Genomic DNA, 26806 nt, shown 5'->3' with positions numbered 1-26806 from the left:
ACGAAATGCTTTCTTGCAGACACCAATAAGTCCAATGACGTCATCGCGAATTGATAAATCGGCAGCTAAGCGGACCCCGAGATGGCGAGATCGCGCACCTCCAACACTCTCTGCATTGGCTTTCTACCGATATCGTAGAGATAGCTAAGTAATTGGCCTATGTGCACGACTTACTGAAATTACCGTGCACTTGTTTTCATTGAAGTATATCTTATGGTTTACACTACACTCTATTGGACAACATTGTCAATGTCTTCCTGCAATTTACGACAATCCGAGATATCCCTAACCACTCGGATCAGTTTTAAAATGGAGGTACTTATAAAATAAGCAAACAAAGACAACTGTTAATGTCTTTTACTGTTAAAATTTAACAAAAATACAATTTCGAACACTTAACCTATAACATTAACTGTTTTGTAACAATATAATTTAAGAAAATGTTAACGGTGGTAGTTTTACAAACACATGAAGGAGTAGCAAGGATTGGTGTGTTTTCATAGATACGTAATTTGATTACGGAGCAGAAAACATTTGGTGTTGGAGGCTTACATTAATGCTATTATATCATTCAATCTATTTAGAAAATTGAATGACATTTAGCGTAATCAGTTGATTGTGTAAATGCATAGAGATTCTTGTGTATCCCTTCATGGTAACAATGATAGAAATTTTAGATTATTCTTCATCCGTGACGTCAGGTTCTGCCTTTTCATCTTCGCTGGCCTCGACGGGTTCGTCAGCGGGCGCGGGCTCCTCCTCAGGGGATTCGGGCTCTTCTACAACAGGCTCGGCCTCTTGGGAATCGCTAGAATACAAATAAAAAGCTATTAGACGACATATCATTTAATAAACGTGTACGTTGGAACGTCTGCCGTCTTGTGAACTAAATTGAAAATTTAAACTTGACATAGACAGATCTAATAAATAGATTCCCTAGCACTACAAGCTCTGCAACTACTTTCAACTCAGGGCTAATATACGAATGCCACAAAGCTCTGTCAGAGGTATGCACCATCAACAGCGTAGGTAACCTGCAGTGGCTTAAAGGACACATCGACTCGCGAGGTAACAATGCAGCCGACATAGGTGGCAGGACCTGAGCCAATTCTACCTCTGCCTTATGCTTGGCTCCGGAACATGCTGCGACATAACACAAAGGTAAAACACCGACAGTACTGGTATAACCTAGGCACGTGCAGGCAGGCGAGGGAAGCCCTCCCGACAATCAACCCCGGTTTTTCACGGAGGTGGAGACAGCTGAAGAGGCCACAGTTCGTCAGTCCCCGTCGGCCCGTCAGTCGCTTTTAACTGGGGCCATAACTGGCCACGTCCCACTAAACAAGCACCTAGTATTATCCTGTCAACCCTACGTGCTACAGATCGCACCCTTTGCAGGGCATAAATGCATGGAGGTAGAGAGACAGCCGCCCACGTCAGTGACAGAGTACCGGGCACACCACATCGGTTCGCCGGGGTCTCTCCCAGAAGTCGTCGGCAACATCAAGGGTCTGCTAGGCTTCTTGGTAGAGTTGGGTTGGCAGGAGTAGTGCCGACAACCCACCACGCAAAATAGGCGCAATTTTATGACGTCGAGTTGCGGAAACCAAGCCCACGAGCACCTCCCTATAACCTATAGGTTCTCTAGACACACGCTTCCTTGCGCGTTGGAGGGTCTTCCATCTACTAAGTACCTAGCCTAAATCAAAAATATCCGAAAATTAAGCTTGACTTCAGGCCTTCGCGCCAATAAACAGGAGGCTCCTGCGCTGCCCTCATAGAGCTCAACATGCCCCCTATATCTAAGCCTTTCTTTGTCCAGCAGTGCAAGTTTTTTGGCTGATATTATGACAATGATTGTGGTAAAAAATGGAATGAAGATTGGTCTGCGAAAGAGCTTCTAAAAGGAGTATTCTGACTAACCACAAATCTATGTAACACAACGGTTTTGTTGTCGATGCGATATCGCGACGGTGGTAATTGTAATAAAGCAATAAGATAGAGTTGATATGATACGTACCCCTCAGCCTCAGGCACTTCGGCCGCAGAGCCGCTGTGTGAGAGCTCCTCCAAACGGGCGGCGGCCAGTTCTGATTCTTGTCTCGCGATCTCCGCCAGCTCTGCCGCCTGGAACATGCAAAAACGGGGAAAACTTTGGATTTATTTTATCTGTAGGAAACAATCGTCTATGTTTTGAAAAAACTGCTCACTGTTATATCGCTGACTTTCAACAATCGTATCATGCGATGGCCATAAGACCATCATTCATAATTAGGTCCCATTCTCCAATAGGGTCTCATGTTACTTAGGTAGATTAGAATATAGAATGTTTGTTCCTTTTTGCATCAGATAGCCAAGTAATAGGTATGCTACATATATCGTTTTAGATGTGTACCGGTTTTTGTTTAACGCAGTTTATGTTTTGTTTCTTAAGTTTCTCGCCATAGAGAATGCTTTATATGTATGTATAAATATGGAATCGTGTTTACCTGTCTTGCGAGTTCTGCCTCTCGCTCATCCTGAGCTTGTTTCTCCAGCTCTTCAAGGCGAGCGAGTTCCTCCTGCCTCATGGCCTCCGCTTGCCTCTCTTCTTCCAGACGGGCCTCTTCGGCCAAACGGGCTTCTTCCGCCAATCGGGCTTCTTCAGCCTTCTTGGCTTCTTCTGCTAAACGAGCTTCTTCTGCTAGACGTGCTTCTTCGGCCTTTTTAGCTTCTGCAGCTAGACGCGCCTCTTCGGCTATTCTAGCTTCTTCGGCTAATCTGGCTTCCTCTGCCTTCTTTGCTTCCTCCGCTAAACGTGCCTCTTCGGCTTTGCGGGCTTCTTCCTCGGCCTGGCGAGCTTCTTCGTCGGCCTTGCGCTTGGCTTCCTCGGCCTTGCGTGCTTCTTCTTCGGCCTTCTTCTTTTCTGCCGCTTCACGCTCAGCCTGAAAGAAAAGTATAGGTTGTAATCGTTCGCATCCCAAATTTAAGGCGATTTTTCAGACGTCCGCACTTTTTTATAAGTTGTAGAAAATACCTTTTACCTAGTCCAGCAAGTTGTGTGATTGTGGAAAACCACGTTAGCAAATAATAATTACCTGGGCCTTGCGTTCCGCCTCACGTTTTGCTTCCTCCTTTAAAGCTCTGAAACAAGCGGTCAATTAAAATTTATCTTTTGATGGAAATTGTTAAAGAAACGGAATCTTTGTCGATTGGATTCGGTTATCACGTTATCAGTCAGGCAGGTCCTGGCATGGCAAGGAAAACATACCTATACATTACGGGTCTTTTATATGACCTGCACGTCCTTATTGTTCAGCACTATTCCTATTACATATTTGAGACATACATAAACCCCATCCGCGTACTCCCATCTTAAAGGCCGGCAACGCACTTACAACCCCTCTGGTGTTGCAGGTGTCCATGGGCGGCGGTAATCGCTTACCATCAGGTGATCCGTCTGCTCGTTTGCCTCCTCTACCATAAAAAAAAGTCTTACTTAGATAACCTGATTGCTTTCTCTGCTCTGAAAATTGTTCGTCATCCTAGTAGCTAGAGGCCCTATATAATTTCTGTAATATGATAGCTCTTAAGGTCTTACTTCTCTTCAACAGCGCGTGCTTCCTCCTGCCTCTTTCTCTTAATCTCCGCCAGGTCCGCCGCCGGTGTCAGCACAGGCTCCGCTGTTGTCGCCCGGAACCTCGCCTCCCTCTCAGCCTTAGCGGCCTTCAGCTCCTCCGAGGGGTCGTCCATCGTCTTAGGAGCCTGGAACTTGCGGCTCGGCCTCCACGGTTGCAGTTTCACTGCACCCAGGCCATTGTTACCAATGGCTTAAGCCACTTTGAAAAGACTAGCGTGTTCATCGGAGTGATATCTCGTGGTATATTACAGATGAATCCTAATGGCAGGCGCTTAACGAATGGAATTTACTGGACAGTTATTATCGATCTAAGATTTGGAATGATTATTTTGAATGTGGTGCCAAATTTTATATTACCGATATGATGTCGATTTTCAATTAAATCTGTAACACTAATGTCTAAAGGAATATTTATCTTCATACCTACCTACCCTCAGATAGATTACCTAATCTATCTGATGGTTGATGTTAGGGACAACACAGCTAGTCTTTTCAAAACCAGTGTACAAACAACAAGCAGCTGCAGTTCATCGGGTTTCCTCATACAAGCAGTTAGACCCAGAAGCTCATCACCAAGCCTAATCATATTTCCGTCTTCACTGGAACCATACATGCTGTAAACTTTTGAAAGCTGCATTCGACTGCGATGCGCCTGCTAACCTGCTTGCATCTCATGAAATGGTACCTCGTCTCTAGTTCTTAGCTTATTTATAGGCTTTAGTATATTTTAGGTTTATGTTATGTACAACATGATGTTTATCGTGTGTTGAATTATTAAAAAAACAAAAGTAATCGAATCTGTTATTCAAAAGCGAAGCATTATGTAAGCCTGGATTTATTAAGGTATATCATGCGGAACGATTAAAACAACTAAGAGATCGGTTATAATCATTTATTATTACTTAAAATCAGTTCTGTTAAGTGACAGGAGCCTCTCCAAAACGGAGAGTCATTCCTTCACGAAAAATGACTAGAAAAATAGATTTAATTATAATTCGTTCGTTAAGTATTCGTTTGAAGTAAAATTATCTGAAAAAATGGATAAAAAAATAGATGATCTAGGTCCTCTAGGTTAGTCGGAGCGTGTTATACCGAGATCAGAGTACGCGAAGGGCTCGCGCGGCGCGGGCGCGGACGGAGCCGCGTCCGCGCCGCGCGCGCGGGGGACGGGAGCGGGGTGCGCGGGGGCTACGCGCTCAGCGCCGCCGTCGGCTGTTCCTGCGCGCCCGCTGCAAGAGACACCACACACAGTGTTAGACACGGACTTTATATTCCTGTTTAGACCCGCTCTCTACACAGAGCGAGCGACTGCGAACGTTTTACTTGAACTTTAATTAAGCGTAGGGTGAGCGAGCGTTAGAGTTGCGATGCAGTCGTAGTACCTGTGACCGCGTTGTCGGCCAGCCCGGCTGCGGCGAGCCTGTTTTTCGCATAGAACGACAGCAGATTGACGTCGTCCCTGATGCTCATCTCCTTGTAGAGAGGCCGGCGGTTGGAGAAGGCTTTATTTCCGGTGTAGTGCAGGCACGCGAGGTGGCCGCGTCCTGGCGAGAACACCTCATGTTATCACGGGGGGCACACTGGAACTGACTGTTAGTGGTTACGGACGTTGAGTACAATCTAGAGAGGTTGCAAAGGGATCACTCAGATCAGTACTTGTTAAGAGTTGGTATTGAGTTTTTGTTGTGTAGTAACATCTGCCTGAGTTGTTTGTGCCCTATGTTCTGTTGTGCTTGGTTACTTACCTGTGAACTTCTTCGGAGGCTCCTGGTACTTGTAGAAAGAGATGTTATTGATGTGGTGGACGATGCTGCGTAGAGACGGTGGGAGTCCAGCCACATAAGCGTCACTGCTGTAACGGTATGGAACAGGCTCGCCATAGGAATATCTGAGAACATGTACATTCAATTTAATAATAAATACCAAAAAGCAGACCAAACAAAAGTTGGGCAGTATGTGTGGAAACTTATGAAGAATTTGAAAATACACCAAATGTAAAAACGAGACAAAAGGCAATAACAAAACAGATAAGCACTGTTAGGTCATTAGAAGAGGTCAGAATCAATAGTTTACGAGACTCTGAGATTCGCAATTCGATAGCCAAAGTTACAGAGATATGTCGTATTCTTAATTTGTTATTATCACAATTTATGAAAGGCTGCGGCGAGTGCTTATAATCGTACTAATCAATGGTTAGACTGTATATCAAAAATAATTTACTTAATGCAATAGCTATAAATGTTGCAAACATCGCAATTAGACTGAAAAACCTTTCATATTCACCCATGAATATCTATTTCTATATGTTCACCCAATGAAAATAAACCATAAACATTTTATTGGAGCACTACAGAGCAAAACATTTGCTGGCATTTAACCAGTCTATAATTATCCGGTGATTCGTTGCCTACGCTGCGTACGTAGATTTTGCCTATGAAATCTACACCCACGCTGAAAATATATTGCAACCAAATATGAGAGAGCGTATTGTTGTTACATGTGTCTAATAACTAGAGGTCTGCACTAATTAGGCGAATGTAACTAGAAGTTTTAACGCTAGAGTATGTCGTGTTCATTGCCAATAGATCAGCGGGCGATAATGTCGTCAAAACCCAATGTCAGTGCCAGGGCAGTCGGGCATCAATGGGCTGTCTATTTATAAGCATCACATGTGGCCAAGAAAAACTTGACGATCGCACGAACAGGTGTGAGAAGAAACTGCTCTGTTGATATTTATCTAGGCTAGTTCGTCTGGGGTGCAATGAGAGCCGCCTGGAACACTGATCGGAAATAACTACTTATATCTCTCTAATATCTTTATTTTTAATTTCCTTTCCTATTGTGGATCCAGGGGGGTCATGACCCAGGGGTATACCTTGGGCCCTGTGCTGTGTCTAGGATAAACAGTAGATATTTTTCTAAACTGGCGACTCCCTACCCTAACTTTATAGTCAGGTGACCCCCCCCCACCCCTGACCATAACGCTGGATCCGCCCTTTTAATATCAACCCCTTATTCCGAATTCAAGAAGTAAATGGTATGTGTACCAGTACCTTCCAAATGTTAGGTACCTATTGTCAGTAGGTACTGGATGAGGGTGATACTTTACTTTGTGGGAGCCTAGCGACAAACATATCAAACGGAAACTCTTGGCATTATTTGGCTTAGGCTCTACATAATGTTTGTTGAGGCGTCAATTTCAGTCTCGGTAAAAAGAAACTTGCGATATGTATGTCCTTAGTTCTGCATGAGTGTGGACGCTCGACGCTCGAGGCTGATGCCGACCGGTTTACATTGGTGCAATTAAGACAAATGGATGGCGATAGATACGAACATTGCATTTGGTAGCCAAAGCGTGAATCGTTAGGGAGTTCATCTCGGCCGGTATTGCTTTGTAGGAGACTTACTGAATGAACTGAATCCACAAAAACTTACGAGTATAATGTCTCCAGGGGTGCGAGGGACTTAGCACGCGGCACCACGGACCGGGCGCGGGCCAGAAGCGACGCGGTATCGGCACGGATGCGGCGTTTTTCGTCCTCAAAATACTGCAATCGAGAGGTTCAGAGGTTAGCAATCGATAGGTCTTTATTTTTCTCTTGTCTATTGCAGCAGCAAGTCGCAAAAAAATGGTCATTAAATTTTATATGAAATCTGTTCGGGCTTTGAAGAATATGTCGGATGTAAATTGATTATTTCTCTGTAGAAATTTTAGAGTTCTATAGAAACTTCTATAAGCTTTTTTGGTCTACTCTATACTACAGGCATAATGATCGTCATCATAATCATCTGTGCTGTTGCTGTAGCTCTTATATTTCGGGAAAATAAGAAAGCATATTGAAAAAGTCAACTTCCAGTTGTGACTTTCTTAAGAATCAGATCAGCTCAATACCTATATGAATTTATTTGCAAAACATTTCAAGTGAGTATTATATTAGATATGTAGTTGGTATTTTATGTTAGAATATTTATTGAATATTGGCGTAGCCTGGGATGACTGCTGAAACTACCTTACCTACCGATTCGTTTGTACAGTGCGAGCCTTAGGTATGTGAGAATACCAATTGTCGCGCTCCCACCACAGAGAAAATCAAAAGAGATTATCATATTGAAATAATCCATTTGGTTGGTCTGATTCACAGAGAGAATAGGGAGTGTAGGTATACTGTATGTATGGTACCTACCTTAGTAGTCTCTGCATTGTAGAATTCATCAAGCGCGGTGACGGCGAGTTGCGGGCGATGGCGGTAGTTGATGCGGTCTAATTCGCGGAGCACCACCGAGGGGCGTACGCGCACGCGGACCACATGGTGCGGCGCCTCGGGGTATGTGACGAGTCGAGTCACGCTGCGAGCCGTCGGACGATATATTAATTCCGCCTGGAGAGAGTTAAGGTTTAATAAGAAAGTTTATGAAGGCCTCCTGATGAAACAATGAGAAGTAGTTGAGGTTAACCACACATGTATTTGGCGCTTTTATGCTTCGTGGTCGTCCACAGTAACGATTACGATTTAATCGTTACGACACAGCAGGGGACTAAAATGTATGAAGTATACACAGCTTTTAAGATGCCATAGGCTAGACCGAAGCCAGTAAAGGATGTTGTGGTGCCTTTACATTTCGGTATGGCGTGGCACTCAACGGAAGCAACCTACCAAAACTCATGCAGAAGAATTGCATGATTTGCTTTAGTGTAAAGCCACGATACTCGGCAATAGGAGTTCGATTGAATTGATGTTTGTTTTTCTTCAGCTACTTCTATTGAATGGTCAGAAAATGATGCTTAAGCGATAGTGCTGAGTATTTATTCCTCATGTGCATATTGTACATATAGAGTGGCATCGCCAACTTGTTCTGCTGATTGCATTTTTTATGCACCAAGCATTGTTGTCGAAGACGTAACATACGCACATGTCGAATAAATATCGTTGTTAATTATTTTGCATTTTTGCTAGAATTGCTCTCAAATCAAGCTTGCTAAAAACGGTGAACGACAAATTAATCTATTGTACACAATTACTAATGAATATCATGTACCTAATGGTAAGGTAGGGGAGCGTGGTGTAATCAGAGCGGGCGAGTAATGAAAGTGGTGTCAATATGGACTTACTTACTTAATGATCGTATATAAATATCATTCAGGAGTGTTGGGAAATAATCGTTCTCCTATCGGTAAACCCGTATTGCCCCGCGATCATTAGTAGGCTCCAATTCCCCCATGCTTCCCTAAAATGACACGTTTATACCTTCCTGCACACTGACAGCAGTAACGCTGCAGATATCAGGACAGGGTTAAATATAAAATTAATTGCACTAGATCCCAGCTGATTATAGAGTTATGTTGGAACTTGTGCCAAAATGCTTTAGAAGTTACATATTACTTTTTAATCCAAAGTCATTTTTAACCGACTCTAAATTTCATAATTAAAAAAAAAAAACAACTTCAATGAGGGAGACCGGTGAAAGAACCATTATTGTTGATTTTGGATTTTATACAATGAAATTAAAAAGACAGCGTCCTATTTATGTAGAAAAAGAGGTAACATGTTTTTTTTTTGTCACTGCACTCACCTTGACACATTTCAGATTTGCCCTATGGTTGATTGGTAAGATACCCGCAATAGGGTATTCGACTGTATTTAAGATACATTATTGCAGACCATGCATGAAATAAAGCACCAGATAATTATTAAAAAAACTAAATAGGATAGAAATATAAAAATGTGCCTTGATTCAAAAATTATTCATATTACTTGGTCGTTCTTCAGAAGCGTAGTTAACTGACGAAGCTTATTTATTTCACTGCATTCGTTACTTCACACATAGCTGGTGACAGATGCAAAGCATTTATGGCAGCAACTCATGCAAATAGTTGGCGTCAATGTGCAATAAAATCAAAACCAGTTGAAATTGTGATTGTTTTTTATTGGTTTAGGTACCTATAATATCTAAACGCTTACGTTACGCTTAGTAGAACTATAGATATAACGTTCCATGATGGTACCTATTTAAATCCTCGTAACTATTACTCAATGACGCCAGAGCCGGACAAACCTATCGCCACCTTCAGGTTCAAATAGTCTGGACAAATCTCCACGGAGTTATTTAGCACAAAAAATGACCTAGTTTTTTAGAAGTGGGGAAAAAGATAAACGTAGACCAGATCAATCAATCTCCAGCATGGAGTTTGTTTTTGTCGAGAGTTTGGCAACGATTTGTTTTTTCCATTTTGTTTATGAAATGCCGGATCACGAAGTATCACGGGCTATTTTTGGGAGACCTTATTGCGTGGATCAATGGCAGTGAGGCCAGTGAGTCATGAGGTACCTAAAATTAGATTTTGTATGATAATGTAAATAATTGAAATTATTATAATTAATAATTTAGTACCTATTAGTATTGAAACCTGACATCATCTGCCAGGGAATGCTGATCTGTGGACTGTGTGTGATAAAGAAGTGTAAAGTCTGCTATACCATTGTTTGGCAACGCTGTCTTAGTTTGGTACCTTTCATAACATTAGATACGAAGTAATATGGTAGTTATTTACTGCCAAATTATTCATTGTATTGAACAGAATTAATGAATGACAATTATTGTGTACCTATGCCTATTCGTGCCTACATTATGCTTCTCGACAACAATAAACATATATCAAGTACCTATTATCTGCATCAAAACTATGAAATTACATGCATGCATAAACCATATCCATCAAAAAATAAAGTGGTTCGTTTTTATAACCATTCAGTTTCCAAGTTTCCCATTGCTACTGTGCCAAGTAACACTCGTGAAAATTGCTTAGGAATCCACAAAGTTTTATTAAATCCCCGATTAGAAAAAAAAAGGTAGGGAGTATCACGTCATACCCACGTTCATCTGATCTTTTTCCATTGGCATAGTAGTTGGTAATTAGCCAACCTTCGGTCTCTTGCCAGGAATGTTCAATGTTTACGTTCCCTTCAAGATCCGGCCTTTGTTATGTTCAAGAGAGAGCTCATAAATTTTGACTAGAATGTAATATATAAGTAGGAACCTAGTTATAAGCGCATTCTTTGCGTCGTTCTCGCAACTGCTGTGTCCGCTGTTGTTTAAATATTCTTGACTTTATAAAAATAAAAAAACATTTTCTTACATCCCTTCGTCATTTCAATAGGTTTTATGTTTCCTAGCGACTTAAATTTCATGGACATGCATTGCAAATTTGCAATCATATGATGAGTAGACTCCGGTGACTGAAGACAGACAGACAAGACAGAACTTCTCAGATTTAGATAACTCACACCGTAAACCAACAATTCTGTTACTATGAAATGTCATTTATTTTAAATGCTTCGTCCTCAATCTTTGTACAGTCACACTCCGTGATTGTTGAGCCATTTAGGGTTCTAGCTATATTGCAAATTCCATGGCATAAGCATTGAACAACCGATTTAGCTAGGACGCTAAATGGCTCAATGGTACTTAGCACCCAAGCTGAATACGAGTATGTAATCAAGTTAAAAATATGTAAATACGTACTTCACATAGTACTCAGTAGTACTATGTGAAGTAAAGTATCACGTAGTACCTACTCATCTCTATTTTTATCCTAGATAGATGCTTTGCTTTCGTCGTCCGTGAAGTTGCCAGGCTTCACAATTACCTACTGCCATGTGTTTCGTATAATTTGTAGTACTCTCCGCCCCGACAATATCTTTTTGAAAGAATGTTTTTTACAATGTGTTACGTTTGACTTTGTAATTAGCCGCTTGGCTGCTTGCCAAAACATTATATGTAGGTTCGTATACCATCAGCGTACCTACTTACTAAATATGTGATTTCTACGGAATATAACTATTGAACCTAAGAAAATTAACGGAGATTAAGTAATGAAGTATGTTAAGGATCATACAATTACGTCAAATTATTCCTTAAATTTGGCTGTTTAGGCGTACATTTAATTGACCTTTCTGGGTTACCTTACCTTACCTTACCTTACAGTCGCCTGAATTAAAGTTATCTCTGCATTATCAAGTAAGAATAGTAAGATGGTATTTACTTGGCTCATTTAATGACATCAGATTAGAAAAAGCGTTCGCGTTGATTTTGTGTTGCCGTACGCGTAATAGGTAGTCCGTTGCTGACTACGTATGTACCTAATACCTATAGACATGATAAGACTTCGAACTTGTTATTTTGATATTCCACCATGATTATCACAAAGCTGTAAATGAAACCTTGTAAAACATTCGCTGTAGGTATCCATCTCGACTGATCCGCGTAAACATTCTAAAGATATTTTCAGTAATGAACTTGTGAAACGCGCTGTACAATGACGTCACTTAACCGCTGGAATCACTTGGCAGGATGAAAGTCCCAAATGCGCAATTAATTTTGTAAACATGCATTGTTTTTGTAAAGCGTAGGAGAGAAGAATATTTTGCTGGGCTCAATTTATAAGATCGACGGCCACTGCTGGATAAAAGAACATCTTGGTAACTGGCCATGCCCTGGCTGCACCTTGACCATTTGCTGCGTGCTGCATGCGATCTTGATCAGGCTGATTATCGATGTAGACCGGGATCTCTAGAATTGTGTCGTATGCATAAGGCGGACCTCAGGCTCCCGTGAGCCATTGCAATAAGCCGGGACAAATCGGGACTAAGACTTACGTCATTAACTCATTCACTGCCAGGGGGCGTTGCTTATTAATAAACTTGTATGACGGTGAACGCATATATGCGTTGCTGGCAATGAATATGTTAAGGTTAAGAAATGTATACATATTTATGAACTCGACTGTACTACTTGACCGGTTTGGTTGTCACAATAATGCTAGAGTTACTTGTACCTTATACCCCAATTTAACACTTGGACGCTAGCCTGCAGGTAAAAATATTAAAGTTGTTAATCATGTCTCTGTATTTATTTACAGTTTGGCACCTATGAGCATCATTCATCGAACTCGCGAACTATGCATCAACTTAATGAGTTCATAATGTTTTATTCCTATATAACTCTTCTATGAATGATGTATGTACCGAGTATAAGTATGATGGATGCCTAGAACGAAAGTTACGTGTGCCATTCATTGTCGGAGCCAAATAATGAATCGTGGTGCAATCATTAGGTATCCTTTTGAAGTGTTATTTTCCTGTTTTATTTCTTATACTCGTATACACCTGTGGTCGGACCAAGCTAACACTGCACAGACTTTGCAAACAAAGGGTAGCCATGTCATAAAAAAACGACAAATTTCTATAAAATTATGACGTTTATCAAAGGTATTCTGCACTTTGTCACGTCAAAGTCAATGCAGAGGTAGCCCAGACGAACTCGATAAAATAAAATGAGGCGTTCATTGATTAAAAATGACGCGAGGTGTCAGATTGCAGCTAGTCCTAGGATGTTACATCTTTCTGACCTCTCTTACCCGTGTCGTGAAACATACTTCTGTGTTCTGTGAGCAATTACCTGCACCCTGGTTATACCTGGCACGTAGCGAGTAACACGCTTCATTGTTATTAATTACAATGAGTGTCACTAGTACTTTAATGTCAATAGAAATAAATCACTAGCAAGAACTGTGAAGTTTACAGCCCAGTTCGTGATATTGATATGACGTGAGAATTAGGCCAAGGTACCGTTAATATATTAGATCATAGGAATGCCACCTTTTCTATTGTCATGTCATGAGTTTCGTGACTACTTTAGGTATTTATTAGGGTAGAAAATTTATTAGGTATTTTTAGCCTGGTGTTCGAGCATAGACAATGGAAGCAACAGATTATACCTATCTGAGAACCATATTATCTATACACCACCTATATTATTAACATTGGCTTTTGTATTTTCTGTTAATAGACTATATTGTGATTCTCTCTATTTTTAATATTTTCGAGCGATAGAGAGGCAGTAATTCAATTTTCGTTTTCGGGGTAGGGCATCTGAATGCGGCGCCAGTGTGATAACCGTGTAACGATAAATTTTCTTTGTATCCACTGATAAGATCCGGCTCGAAGGACCAAATTACGCGCACAACCACTTGGTGAAATTAGACGAAGACTGGTAATAGTGCATGTTATGGTGTTATGTTCTAGGTTCTGGACCAGCCTGTAGATTTTCAAGGTATAATAACAATAATTTGCACTTGCAGTTTGTGGTTGTGTGGTTGTTTCAGGTATGTTTTACTTTTTCATTTGAACCACTCTGACTGTGAAGCCTCGTCAAAGTGACATGATAAGTACTATTTAAAGACTAGTGTTAACTTAAAATTGCTCAATTTAAATATGATTCGTTTGGTTCATCCGGTTCGAAGGGTCAATTATGAAAAATTTAAATATAAAATAGAAAACAAAAGCTATCATCTTACTCTTATGTGTAACTTTATGTTAACATTAGGTTTACTCTACACATTATTTGCGTGCGTGATCAGCCACTACGTGCAGAATGATCTATATACACGAGCTATATACATTTTATACATGTATTTGTATATACTCACCTGCGGGAGTCGAGGTATGTACGCGACGTAAGGGTCGTGATATGTCGTGTAGGGTCGATACCAAGACGATAGGTAGTAGATGGATGTCAACGGACTCAAGGGCAACGACTGTTGACGACAAATAAGATGTAGTAGCGATCAAGGTTTTCTTAGTGTAAGGGTACCTAAAATACTTATGTAGGTAAACCTAGATCCTTTTGCCTGTTGCTTTTGCTCGGAGTTTTGAGGATAAAAATGCGAGTAAAATACTGTCCATTGTGCGTGTGTTTACTTTTATTCATAGGCATTTAATACAAACGAGCCTTAAATTTAAACTGAAAAACTAAGAGATTGAGTTGTAAATTTAAGAGAGAAATATTCACGAGAATTAAATAAGAGCTTGCCTCAGCATAATGTTGCAGTGTATTTACTACAACGCTGGTTTTCAGGCAGACCCTTGATATATTATCCCTTACTCGTTGTTAGTCGGAAACTAAATGGCTTAAGTTATGTTATTATGTATGAGTGTAAACTATATGTATTAGAATTTGGAAAAAACAAATACTCGTATGGTGTGAGCTGAAATGAATAGCTATGTATTAAAGGAAGTATATTAACATACAAGATTGATAAGATAAGATATGTAAGATAATATATATGAGTGTGAATATGGTTAATGAAAAATAAATAATTGAAGACATAAGGTGCATAAATATCATCATTATAAATATGACGGCGTGGCTCTACTACCAGGAGGTAGCGTGATTGGTATTGCTATAAGATGTTGTTTAATCCGCAATTTAACAATATCTTATAGCAATACTTACTTACTTACTGTATTCAAGTTTTTGAGGGGTGGAGGTATATTATTCCAGCAGTTTGTTGCTATATATTAAAAGCTTATTTGAAATGCAGCTGTACGTTGACGGGGTAATATCAATTCGTTACAAACCGATCTGATGCCATACAAGCTCGACCTGCTTGCGCGATGTGAACTTATCGTAGGTACAGATACTCTAGCTCTGACGTTTTAAAAACTCCAAACAACAAAAATGACAAGTGCAGTTTTCTACGAAGTGCCATTTTGAGAATACCTGCTGAGTTTAAATAAAATGTCACATGCTCTCGCGGCGGCATTCTGCACTCTCTGTATTATAATACGGTCAGTGCGGGCTAGTAGACGTCGACTATAGACGATGACTGCATAATCAAATTTAGAAAGTACCTACTAAAGAATTACAAAGTTTCATTCGCAGATTGACGCTGAGTAAATTCCAGATTCGATATAGTATTTTTGAGTCTATATAATGCATTTCTTGTAATTTCTGCAATATGCATCTCTAATGCAATGACTGATATTCCTGGTTCAGGAAGAAGGATTTTTGCAAACCTTTTGTCCTGGGCGGTTTAATCGCTATTTTACGGACTCGGGAAATGTGAAATGATATATCAAGTGTAGCAATATTGGAGCACTCTTATTTCATTGTGATTTAGGTGCAATCAAAGAATTTGATTTATATGCCACTTCGTACCTTGTCATACTGACAATAAATAGAAAGACCAGTACGGATCATATTAATGTCACTGTGACAATAAGTGTCACAGGAAAGCCGATGGTACAGTTGCCATGAGATATATCGAAGCGGCCGAATTGCTGAAAAATATCTGAGCACGCACTCTAGCGCCAATGCGCTCAATATCGCTCCGATATATCTGATGGCGACTGTACCTACAGTCTACAGTCCTACATACACTTTAACCGGTAGTCCCGTACTTACACATTCGTGCTAGTAGCGGCGCCACCCGCTATTCGTCTTGTCATTTGTGTTTCCAATCGCATGAATCTTTAAATACGACAATACTTTGGGCATGAGCAACCTTTCCTGTCATTAGAAAGGTACCTCTTAACCTTATTACTTACAAGTTCTACAATCGCACTGTTAGTGCTTGAGAAAGGAGACCTAGGCTCTCCGAAACATGTCGCGCGAGTGACTAAAAACGCGTGAGTGTAAACGGTAAAATTAATTTAATATTTAGAGTTCTACAATTTTTAATTTCACGTCTTTATCTATCCACCTAACCTATCTATATTGCATCTCTAATTACAATGAGTATTCTTTAGTACGTTATACACGGTGTATCACAAGGAACCCGAAAGATTTTAACCACGCATTTCTAAGGCCAAATGGAAAAAATGTTTTGAATATAGGTAATTTTTATTTTTTATATTTTTTGTATTTTTTAATAGTTTTTTCTTAATGTAGGTATTTGTACCTAATAATCAAATGTTATTGTAAACCTGTACTTAAAATTGTTTATTACTATTTTTTTAAGTAAAACCTTTTTTTGCAAAGTGTTATTTGTCACTATTTGGCATCGATGAATGAAGATATTTAGACTACGTCCCATAGTTGCAACATCGCCACCAAGAAGGCCTTTAGCACTATACTATAATTAACAATAAAAATATGTTTTATTCTCAATTGGCAGTAGTGCTGAAACTAGGCGAATTCCAGAAAAGTTTATAGGACATTTTAGTCTTTAAATATAATCAAGAATACACTGTTAAAATCTTTCGGGTTCCTCGTGAAAACCCGTGTATACTAAGTTATATACTCATACTTCCCTAATTTTTATCCATAATAAAATACTTACAGAGTTTTTGCACGATTACAAAGTCGATTATCTACTTGAGAACGCCCGAGTCAAATCCAGTGCCATAACCTGCTTGACCGATGATGACTGTCCTCTATATTCTCCTATTTCTCGGTTACATTAATGATTTACATGATACTACGAAGCACGAATGCATCCTTTTTGCTGAAGATACGACAGTCATAATTAAGGGAACCAATGTTAACAACTTTGAAGTAGATTTAAATTTTGCTTCAAGGTCTATAGTTACATGGCTAAATCAAAATAGTCTAAAAATAAATTTAAGCAAAACGAATCTTGTGCAATTCAAATCGTACAAAGCCATAAAACAAGATGTTAAAGTAAGGCACGACAACACCGAAATTGAAGAAGTTAGTACGCGATTTCTAGAAATAATTCTAGATACATATTGTAATTGGAAAGACCAGGTCGCCGTAGTATGTAAAAAAGCGGCCAAGTGCGAGTCGGACTCGCGCATGAAGGGTTCCGTACCAGTTATGACGTATTAAAAAAAATCTACTTACTAGATCTCGTTCAACATTTTACCACTTTGGACACACATTTTACCACTTTGGAAGTGTCTCTCGCGCAAACTATTCAGTTTAGAAAAAAATGATATTAGAAACCTCAATATCATTTTTGAAGACCTATCCGTAGATATCCCACACGTATGGGTTTGATGAAAAAAGATTTTTTGAGTTTCAGTTCTAAGTATGGGGAACCCCCAAAATTTATTGTTTTTTTTCTATTTTTGTGTAAAAATCCTAATGCGGTTCATAGAATACATCTACTTACCAAATTGAATAGTATAGCCCTTATAGTTTCGGAAAAAAGTGGCGGTGACATAATCGGACAGACAGACGGACATGACGAATCTATAAGGGTTCCGTTTTTTGCCATTTGGCTACGGAATCCTAAAAATCGACAAATTCTGTTTCGTGTTGTGGCGACTTAAACAGTTTCCATGAAAACAGCACTTATGGCTTACCATATACATTGCGTCTGTTGTAAGATTCAATCATTATGTGGGGAAATTCCGTACATGCGAATCAAGCTTTAGTAGCACAAAAAAAATGTGTAACGGCTATATGTAGTATCCGCTACAGGGAATCCTGTCAACCCTTATTCCCTAACCTAAATATACTTACACTGCCTTGCCTTTACATATACGAGGTTTCCCTATTTGTTAAGAAAAATCCAGAACTCTTTCCCACACCGGGGAAAGTTTCCAACATGTCCATAAGACAATACCAAATGCTAATACCGCCACATAGTCTAGTAGTCAGAAAAAAGAGTGCATACATTATGTGCATCAGAATCTTTATTAAAATTCCTGTGGCATTAAAATCTTGATCAACTCCGGAATTTAAACGTAAGCTCTACGAGTTGTTATGTACGTGTTGTTTTTATAGTATTGATGACGTTTTAAATTATAAATTTTAATCCTTATTAACCTTGACGTGTATGCGGTGTGTGACACTCACTCATTCTGTAATTATTTTCGATACTTTAATATTTATAATCGGTATGACGTAACTTTTTGACTTGATATTGTATAACTTTATAGATATAAATTTAACTATGATGTATAATTTTCTGTAATGTGGGGAAATTCTACTACTGTTAGTAGCGAATCGAGCCAATATACAGTGCATGTACACCTTTATAGGTAGAATCTCGGAGAAACTAACTTAAAATATTGTACCCAACACTTACTTATGTAACCCAATATTCATATGCAAATAAATCATTAATTCAAATCATTCATCATATACTACCGTGCCGGTAAATATATCGATTTTGACTGGCACAAAGATTATATGTATATTATTTTATTTGTATAGATGAGACAAATATTATTTTATCTGGGAATTAAATGTAATAAAAGATGTTTTAGCAGTTCTAAATCTAAAATCGTTTAACTTGTAATACTTGTATAAAAGATTCCCACAACACAAGATTATTTTTATATTTTTCATTACTATATTAACTGCATCATGGTTATTCCTTGATATTATATCAATTAAATCATGGTTTACTCTTCACCTTGCAAGCTGTTCGTTGGTCCTGCCGCGTCAGAAAACAAATTATGAGCCCATTATAATTGTACTTTTGGCTACATCAAGGCTTGGCATTGGCTTTTGGGTAGACGCACTATCGTTTATTCGCTCTGTCAGATTCACTTTATGGCAAGGGTTATCATTTATTTACCGTTCATAAATTACCTTGTGTAGCGTTTTTTGCATCTTATATTGTGCTGATGTCATTTCAACGGCAAATTTGTTGAATTATTATAAAAAAATGGTACCTACCTATACTTAACCTGCCTGCCTGATATAGACGACACATTTCCCATGAATTGAATTCCCTGCGTTGACGATTTAATAATAGACGCGTAACGTAACTGGTTAAATCCTGGAAACGACCTTCTGGACTACTAATAAAACTTTGGAATGTCAATCTTTATTTGGAGCTATTAATCTAACTTTGTTTTTTTACAATCTTAACACAAATGCTATTATCCCATTTATGTCTATATGTATCATCAGTCCTCTACATCCGGCTTGAAGGACCATTTATGTACACGAAATATCTAATTACAATTGCAATGTAACTATTATACCCAGTGTAAGACCTGTACACCAACATGAGAGCAATAAAGATTCTATTCTATTCTATTTTTTAATGCTATTTTCCTGTAGCCGGACCAAGCTAACAATGCACAGACTTTATAATCACAAAGAGTAGCAATGTCATATAAAAACGACATTCTATGAAAATATGACTGAATGTGGGGAACATGAATATTTCCGCATTTTATTACGTCGAATTCGGTGTAGAGGTAGACGAGACGGACTCGATAAAAAAAATCGAGTCGTTCGAATAAAAAATAAAAATGGCGCGAGGTGTCAGATTGCAAGTAGTCCTAGGACGTTACAGCTTTCTGGCCTCTGACACATGACGTGAAACATACTTCTATGTTCTGTGAGTAATTACCTGCTACATGCTTATTTAACTGGTGGTTTACTGGTGGGACGTAGCTAGTAACACGCTTAATTGTGATTAATTAAAATAAGTGTCACTTTGCTAGTGCTTACTTTAATGTTAAATAGAAATAAATCGCTAGCAAGAACTGTGAAGTGGATAGCCTAGTTCGTGATATTGATATGACGTGTGAATTAGGCCAAGGTGATGTTATATTAGAATATAGGAATGCGACCTTTTACGTATTGTCATGTCATGAGTTTCATGACTACTTTTCGAAAATTAATTAGGACCCTGTGGTGCTCACTGCCTGCGACTATTTGTTTGAGCATAGATAATGGAAGCAACAAATTCTACCTAATAGTGACATTAATCTGTGTATTAACATTGGCTTTTGTATGTTCTGTTAATAGACTGTATATTGTGATTCTCTCTATTTTTAGTGTTCAAACTGCTGATTTCTGAGGGGCTACCGCGAAAAACAAATCGAATTTCCGTTATTACCTTTCTATCGCTGTTGCATATATTCAAGCGGCATATCGAGCGATACAGAGGCATATAAAGACATTTTCGATATTCTGTTTTCGCGGTAGGGTATCTGGATGCAGCGTCAGTATGACAACCGTCTAATGATCGATTTTCCTTGTATCCACTGATAAGATCCGGCTCGAAGGACCAAATTACGGGCACGCCCAGTTAATGAAATTTGACGAAGACTCGTGACGTCGTGACTTGAGTTATGTTCTGGTTCTGGACCGGCCTGTAGATTTTCAAGGTATAATAATTATAATTTATACTTGCAGTTTTTTGTTGTATTATCAGGTATTTTTTACAGTTTCATTTGAACCACTTTGACTGTTAAGCCTCGTCAAAGTGACATAAATAGTATTTATAATATCAACAAGTGTAACTTAAAATTGTCTAATTTAAATCTGATGATTCGTTCGGTTCAATCCGGTTCGAAGGATCAATTATAAAAAGTTTGTTAACATAAAACAGAAAACAAAAGCTATCATCTTATTCTTATATGTAACTTTATTTTAAAATGAATTAGCTTTACTCGTAAAGTAACACAATATTTGTTTATTAAATACGTTCATGTCACGAAGGTGTAGAATGTAGAATCGACAAGAATTTCCCCCTTTTATATTTATGATAAAAGCAATGGTATATAACATACGGATTTGCGCTTTGCGTGATAACTTGATAAGCCAATATTTGCAGAATGATCTATATACACGAGCTATATACATGTATTTGTATATACTCACCTGTGAGAGTCGGGGTATGTACGTGACGTAAGGGTCGTTATATATCGTGTAGGGTCGAAACGAAGACGAGAGGTAGTAGATGGATGTCAACGGGCTCAAAGGCAACGACTGTAGACGACAAATAGAATGTAGTAGCGATCAAGGTTTATTTAGTGAAAAGGTAAATACGTATGTAGGTACACCTAGATCTTTTTGCCTATTGACTTCGCTCTGGACTGGAGTTTTTTGAGGAGAAAAATGCGAGTAAAATTCTGTCCAGTGTGCGTGTTTTTTTTATGTTCCTGATTTAGGACGAAGGGTTTTTGCAAACCTTTCGAATTGGGAGGCTTAAACGGTTTAATTTTACGGACTCGGGAAATGTAAAATGCTAAGTATTAGAGCCCTTTTATTTGTAAGTTAGGTACAGTCAAGGAATTTGATTTCTATGACACTTTGTTCCTTGTCATACTGCCAATAAATATAAAGGCCGGTACGGATATTAATGTCACTGTGACAAGTGACACAGAAAAGCCGATGGTACAATCGCCTCAGATATATCGAAGCGGCCGAATTGCTCAAAAATATCTGAGCACTCTAGCGCCTTGACAATAGAGGCGTGTTGAGATTTTGTGAGCACCTTGGCCGCTCCGATATATCTGGCGACTGCACCTACATAGACTTTAACCCGTAGTCCCGTATTTACACACTCGTGCTAGTGCGAGGCGACTAACTCAAGTGTAAGTGTAAATCCAGAAAATACTACACCCGCTAATATTCGTCTTGTCAATTGCGTTGCCAATCGCATGAATATTTAAATACGACTATAGTTTGGGCAAGAACTACCTCCTGTCACTGGAAAGTTTAACCTCTTAACCTTATTCCCTACGACTTCTAGTACTATTTTTGATTTCACGCCTTCATCTATCCACTTAACCTATCTATATTGCATCTCTAATAACTATGGGTATTCTTTTACACGGTGTGTCACATGGAACCCAAAAGATTTTAACCACGCATTTCTGAGGCCAAAATAAGTAAAAATATTTTGTATAGGTAGGTCAATTTCGCCACAAAAAGATGTTTCTGTTTTTTTCGTAAAACCTAGTTTTTGCAAAGTGTTATATTTGTCACTTTTTTATATCTATCAATGCTGATGACTATGTAGTAACATAACCAACAAGAAGGCCCTTAACGCTAACACTTTAAGTAACAATAAAAATATTTATTATTTTCAATTGGCATTAACTCTGAAACTAGGCTAATTCCAGAAAAGTTTATACGACATTTTAGTCTTCAAATATGATCAGGAATAACACTATTAAAATATTTCGGTTTCCTAGTGATCGTGAAACGCCGTGTATAGTAAGTTATATACTCATACTTCCTTAATTTTATAAGTATACCTAATAATTCCCCATAAGTATACCTAATGTGGCATCTAAAAAACTGAGTTTTTGCACGATTACGAAGTCGATTATCTACTTGAGAACGCCCCAATCAAATTCGGTGCCATAACCTGCTTGACCGATGAAGACTGACCTCTATACTACCGTGCCGGTCAATATATCGATTTTGACCGGCACCATGGTTTTTTTTTAATTCGTACAGATGAGACAAATATTATTTTCTCTGGGAATTAAATGCAAAATATGTACTAGCAGTTTCAAATCTCAATTACCGTTTTTAACTTGTAAAAAAAGATTCCCACGAGATTATTTTTATATTGTTCATTACTAAATGTATTAACTGCATCATAGTTAACTCTTGAGTTTATAAATAAAATCATGGTTGACTGTTCACCTTGTAAGCTGTTCGGTGTTCCTACCGCGTCAGAAAACAAATTATTATAGACATTATATTTGTTTTTAGTAGACGCACTATCGTTTATTTTCTGTCAGATTCACTTTCTGGCAAGAGTTAATTATTTATTTACCTTTCGTAAATTACCTTGTGGAGCGTTTTATAGTGCTGATTTCATTTAGAAAAAAGGTACCTACTTATTCTTAACCTGCCTGCCTGTTGCTATCTTTATTTACATTGTAAATCTGTTTTGAATTTGTTTTATATGTAGTACATTATTACTTATTCAAATATTTAGATAAATTGTGCTTTGGAAGAATACAGACACATTTCCCACGAATTTCCTGTGTATTGACGATTTAATAATAGACGCGTAACGTTACTAGTTAAATCCTGGAAACGACCTTCTTGACTACTAATAAAACTCTGGAGTGTCAATCTTTATTCGGAGCTATTAATGTAACTTTGTTTTTACATAATTTTAATGCAAATGCTATTATGTCTATGTGTATCATTAGTCCTCTACATCCGGCTCGAAGGACCTTTTATGTGCACGAAATATCTTACTGCTGCATCGAATGTACCTAAGATGTATTTAAAGTAAGAATATGCCACAATTAGAATTTAGGAAAATGTTATCTCATACATAAAGAAAGATTCAGATAGATTTTAAAAATAACCATGTTAGTAAAGGGTCAAGTTCATCACCGGCCCTTGTTCCCAGTCTATGGGTATTGTAAAAGAAAAATAGAACATAAAAATGCAAGCTTTATTAAAAATTCAGTCTAAACCATAGAGCTTAAATAAATAAAGTTTATACACTAAAAAAATCATCAAAAAGCTTTAAATTAAGATTCACATCTACTTGCTTAACAATAAAGTAGAGTGATCACATTGCGTTAGCGAATACTGATTAGAGGCCGAGGGGAATTAGGGATTGGGGGGGAAGGGAGCCGGGCCTAGACGCGGTAAGAGTAGTGACGGTAGGTGGTGCCGTAGGGCAGGCGGCCGCTGGTGGTGGAGGAGTACGAGTATCCGCTAGGACCTCCCAGGCTGCTGCTGCGCTCCGAAGTGTAGTTGTATCCTCCGGGTCCGCTGCCGGTGCGGCGCTCGGTCGACGTGCTGTACGAGGAACGCTGGGGCAGGCCCCTGCCGTCGGACCTCTCCGACGTGCTCGAGTAGGAGTAGGAGTACTGCTCCTCGGCGCGGCGCGGCGCCGTCTCGCGGTCCACCACCACGTAGTGCCTCGGCGTCTGCAACAACCGGGCCCTTAGCACCACCGCGCCACACCCCACCGCCCTCGCACCAGCCCGACTATCTATCTAGGATCCGTTATATTTTACACAGTCAATGAATCCGCGATAACATGTGTATCGAACTCGTCTCATCTTCCGTATCATTCCTGATAGCGACCGCCTAACTAGTCGTGTACCGGTCATCTACCTTTTCTCCACGGACTTTTGTCCTTCGCGAGACTACCCCCGATAACCCCCATCTAATTGAGCATACGTCTCCAGCGGACGAAGTTAGGGTTAACTACAAAAGCGAAAGCGACACAAAATTTTCCACGCGTCCCGTTCAATAGGAAGCGTAATTGGAATAGTAGACGTGTCGGCGCGGCTCGTGCAGGGGTATGCCGTGCGCGTGCGCCAGTGCCACGTCCATGTGGTCGCGGGGGGTAGCCAGCGGGTCCGCCGCGTAGGCGCGCTCGCGCTGGCCCACAGCGGCGAGCACGCGCGCACGCGTCTGCTCGCGCGGCGACACGTACGGCGCCAGCGCCGGTAGCTTGCTCTCGGGCGCCGGAGGGATGGCGGCGCGCGCCACCGGGTCCAGGATGCTCGGCCGCGTCGCTCGCGCCGCGCGCCGTCCGAACGCCGTCACCGGGTCCGGCACGAGACTCGGCCGCGGCACGAACGGCACCTTCTCCCAGTCCCCGACCGTCGGCCGCTGCAAGCGTAAGTCGCCGTTAGTCGGCCGCGCCTCCAGCCGCGGCTATATTTGGCGCGCCCGGTATTAGCTCCGCTTTACGACTCCGTTTCACGATCTGACCCACTTGCGGAATATTCCCGGTTCCCTACCGCTAACGTCAACGCGAAACTCCTAACCTAGGACACTTAATGAAAGCAATCAGGAATGTTTACAAGCGGAAGTCGTCGCGAGACGTTTCGACATCTGTTATCCCTATTCCGAGACGAACACTTGTTAAATGATTAAAGATTGATTAGATAGTAGACGAGTGAAAGTCGAGGGTCGAGCTGGTGCGAGGGTGTCCGGCTCCCGGAAGAGAGAGTTGGAGCGAGGAGCGGTGCACTACACGCTCAGAGGTGTCAGAGGTGTGCAGTCGCGGCGGGGCCGGCCGAGCGGTGTGCCCGGCCGACCCGGCCGCGACGGGTCGGTGTTAGGTACACGAGACTTACCGTGAGGCTGCTGTAGGTAGACGTCGGCCTGTAAGGGCGGCGGGTGGTATAAAAGTCACTTTCGTAAACCATGGTTGCTGTTTCGGTATCGTTCGGGTGTGACTCGCGGCGGTCAGATCTCGACTGAGGCGCGCTGCCAGCCAAACGCGCGACGCCGCGCCGGATATATTTAGACTACTGTCATTGCAATTTCCACGTCACTCCCGCTCTTTTCCTCAAAATTGATAAAACAGAATATTAAGGTTGCAAGAGCCTAACAATTGGGTTAAGGCGAATTAGAGATGACAGTGCAGAATGCATTTATAAATGCAGACGATCAAAATAAACCGTGGTTTGTTTACGCCGATGAGTCATGGAATGCTTTTACTTCGAGAAGGTTGAAAGTAGGAGTAGGATGGCTATTTACAATAGTTGATTCAAAGTCATCTACGCCGTAGTATTTCCAGAGCACCTTCATCAGTATCGAACCGTGAGGAGCGTCGGTGGCACTTGGCAAACCTAGCGCTCTGTCATCAATGATTATTATTTCACTTTTCTTCAACAAAACAATGACGCAACTGAGCACTTTGGCTCAAACGCCGCAAAGAAAATATTACGTATTTCTAATGAGACGCGTAATAGCGAGACATTTTCAATTAATCATTGGATATAAACCGTGCTACTATAGTTGTACCTACCTACCGTTTAATTGAGGCGGTTGGTACCTACCGCAAAATGTATCTATCTTTAGATATACAATCTGAGGAAAGATTTTTTTTAGACCTACACTTTTTCTAGGTAGGTACTTTAACTGTTTGCTGCATGCCTAACACGCATAGGTAGCTTATTTCAGTATTCAATCCTTCAGTATACTTGCAGCTGTACATGTACAATTTGTGGATCTAAAGGTATCTACATTTTTACTGAATCTCTAAAACCGGGGTCCCAACTGGTTCGGTCGCTAGCGAGCTTGTAACAGAAACAGACTAAGGGCCACTTGCATTATCCCACTAACCTGGGGATAACCGGTTAAACCTGGAGTTACCATGGTTACCTGTATAATTAGACACTGGGTAAACGGTTTAACCGGTTAACCCCAGGTTAGTGGAATGGTGCAAGTGGCGCTAAGGGCCACTTGGACCATCAAGGGTTAGTCACTAACTCGGAGACAACCGTTAACACAGGGTTGAATTGTACTGGTAACTCCGGGTTTAACCGGTTAACCCCGAGTTAGTGGCTAACCCTGGATGGCGCAAGTGACCTTAACGTGTCCCATGGGCTCACGGACACTCCAGTCGAGTTCAACCGTAAACCGCACTCCATGTCACACTTGATCACGTCGACTTAATTTTTCAATAAGTATATTGCTGTAGGTATACACTCTATGTATCGGCAGTTGCACATACAGATTTACTAAATTAATTTTTAACAAGCAAAAACGTCTGCGAACGATGCTATTTAGCTCAGAATAAATTTAAGTGGAAAAATTACTGTCTTGGGTGAGACTTGAACTCATGGCCTCTGGATCGACACCAGCACTCTCCCATCTGAGCCACCAAGACCTCATCCATAGGCAGCAAATTTTCCACCATATGGGTCTAAGGGAACCTAACGAAATCTACCGTAAGAACGTTAC

The 26806-nt window shown here is 40.2% G+C and overlaps 1 protein-coding gene across 4 annotated transcripts; it reads right to left on the bottom strand.

The window, feature by feature from the left end:
• Positions 1–342: 342 nt before the first annotated feature.
• Positions 343–25427, bottom strand: LOC133528562 (uncharacterized protein CG45076-like). Of its 4 annotated transcripts, XM_061865988.1 has the most exons (12): positions 25192–25427; positions 20996–21103; positions 14106–14213; positions 7804–7998; positions 7055–7167; positions 5365–5507; positions 5002–5163; positions 3581–3782; positions 3078–3123; positions 2490–2924; positions 2021–2127; positions 343–808 (listed from the first exon to the last, which is right to left on the bottom strand). In XM_061865988.1, exons 1-12 carry the CDS (start codon positions 25261–25263, stop codon positions 679–681), a joined length of 1821 nt encoding a protein of 606 aa, XP_061721972.1. In that variant the 5' UTR covers positions 25264–25427; the 3' UTR covers positions 343–678. The 4 variants fall into 4 exon arrangements, with proteins under 4 accessions (XP_061721972.1, XP_061721974.1, XP_061721973.1 ...); XM_061865990.1 differs by lacking the exon at positions 20996–21103; XM_061865989.1 differs by lacking the exon at positions 14106–14213 and having other exon boundaries at positions 25192–25425.
• Positions 25428–26806: the final 1379 nt, after the last annotated feature.

The sequence above is a fragment of the Cydia pomonella genome, chromosome 19 (genome assembly GCF_033807575.1).
Source record: "Cydia pomonella isolate Wapato2018A chromosome 19, ilCydPomo1, whole genome shotgun sequence".
Lineage (NCBI taxonomy): Eukaryota > Metazoa > Arthropoda > Insecta > Lepidoptera > Tortricidae > Cydia > Cydia pomonella.
This window is presented reverse-complemented; position numbering and strand designations above follow the sequence as displayed.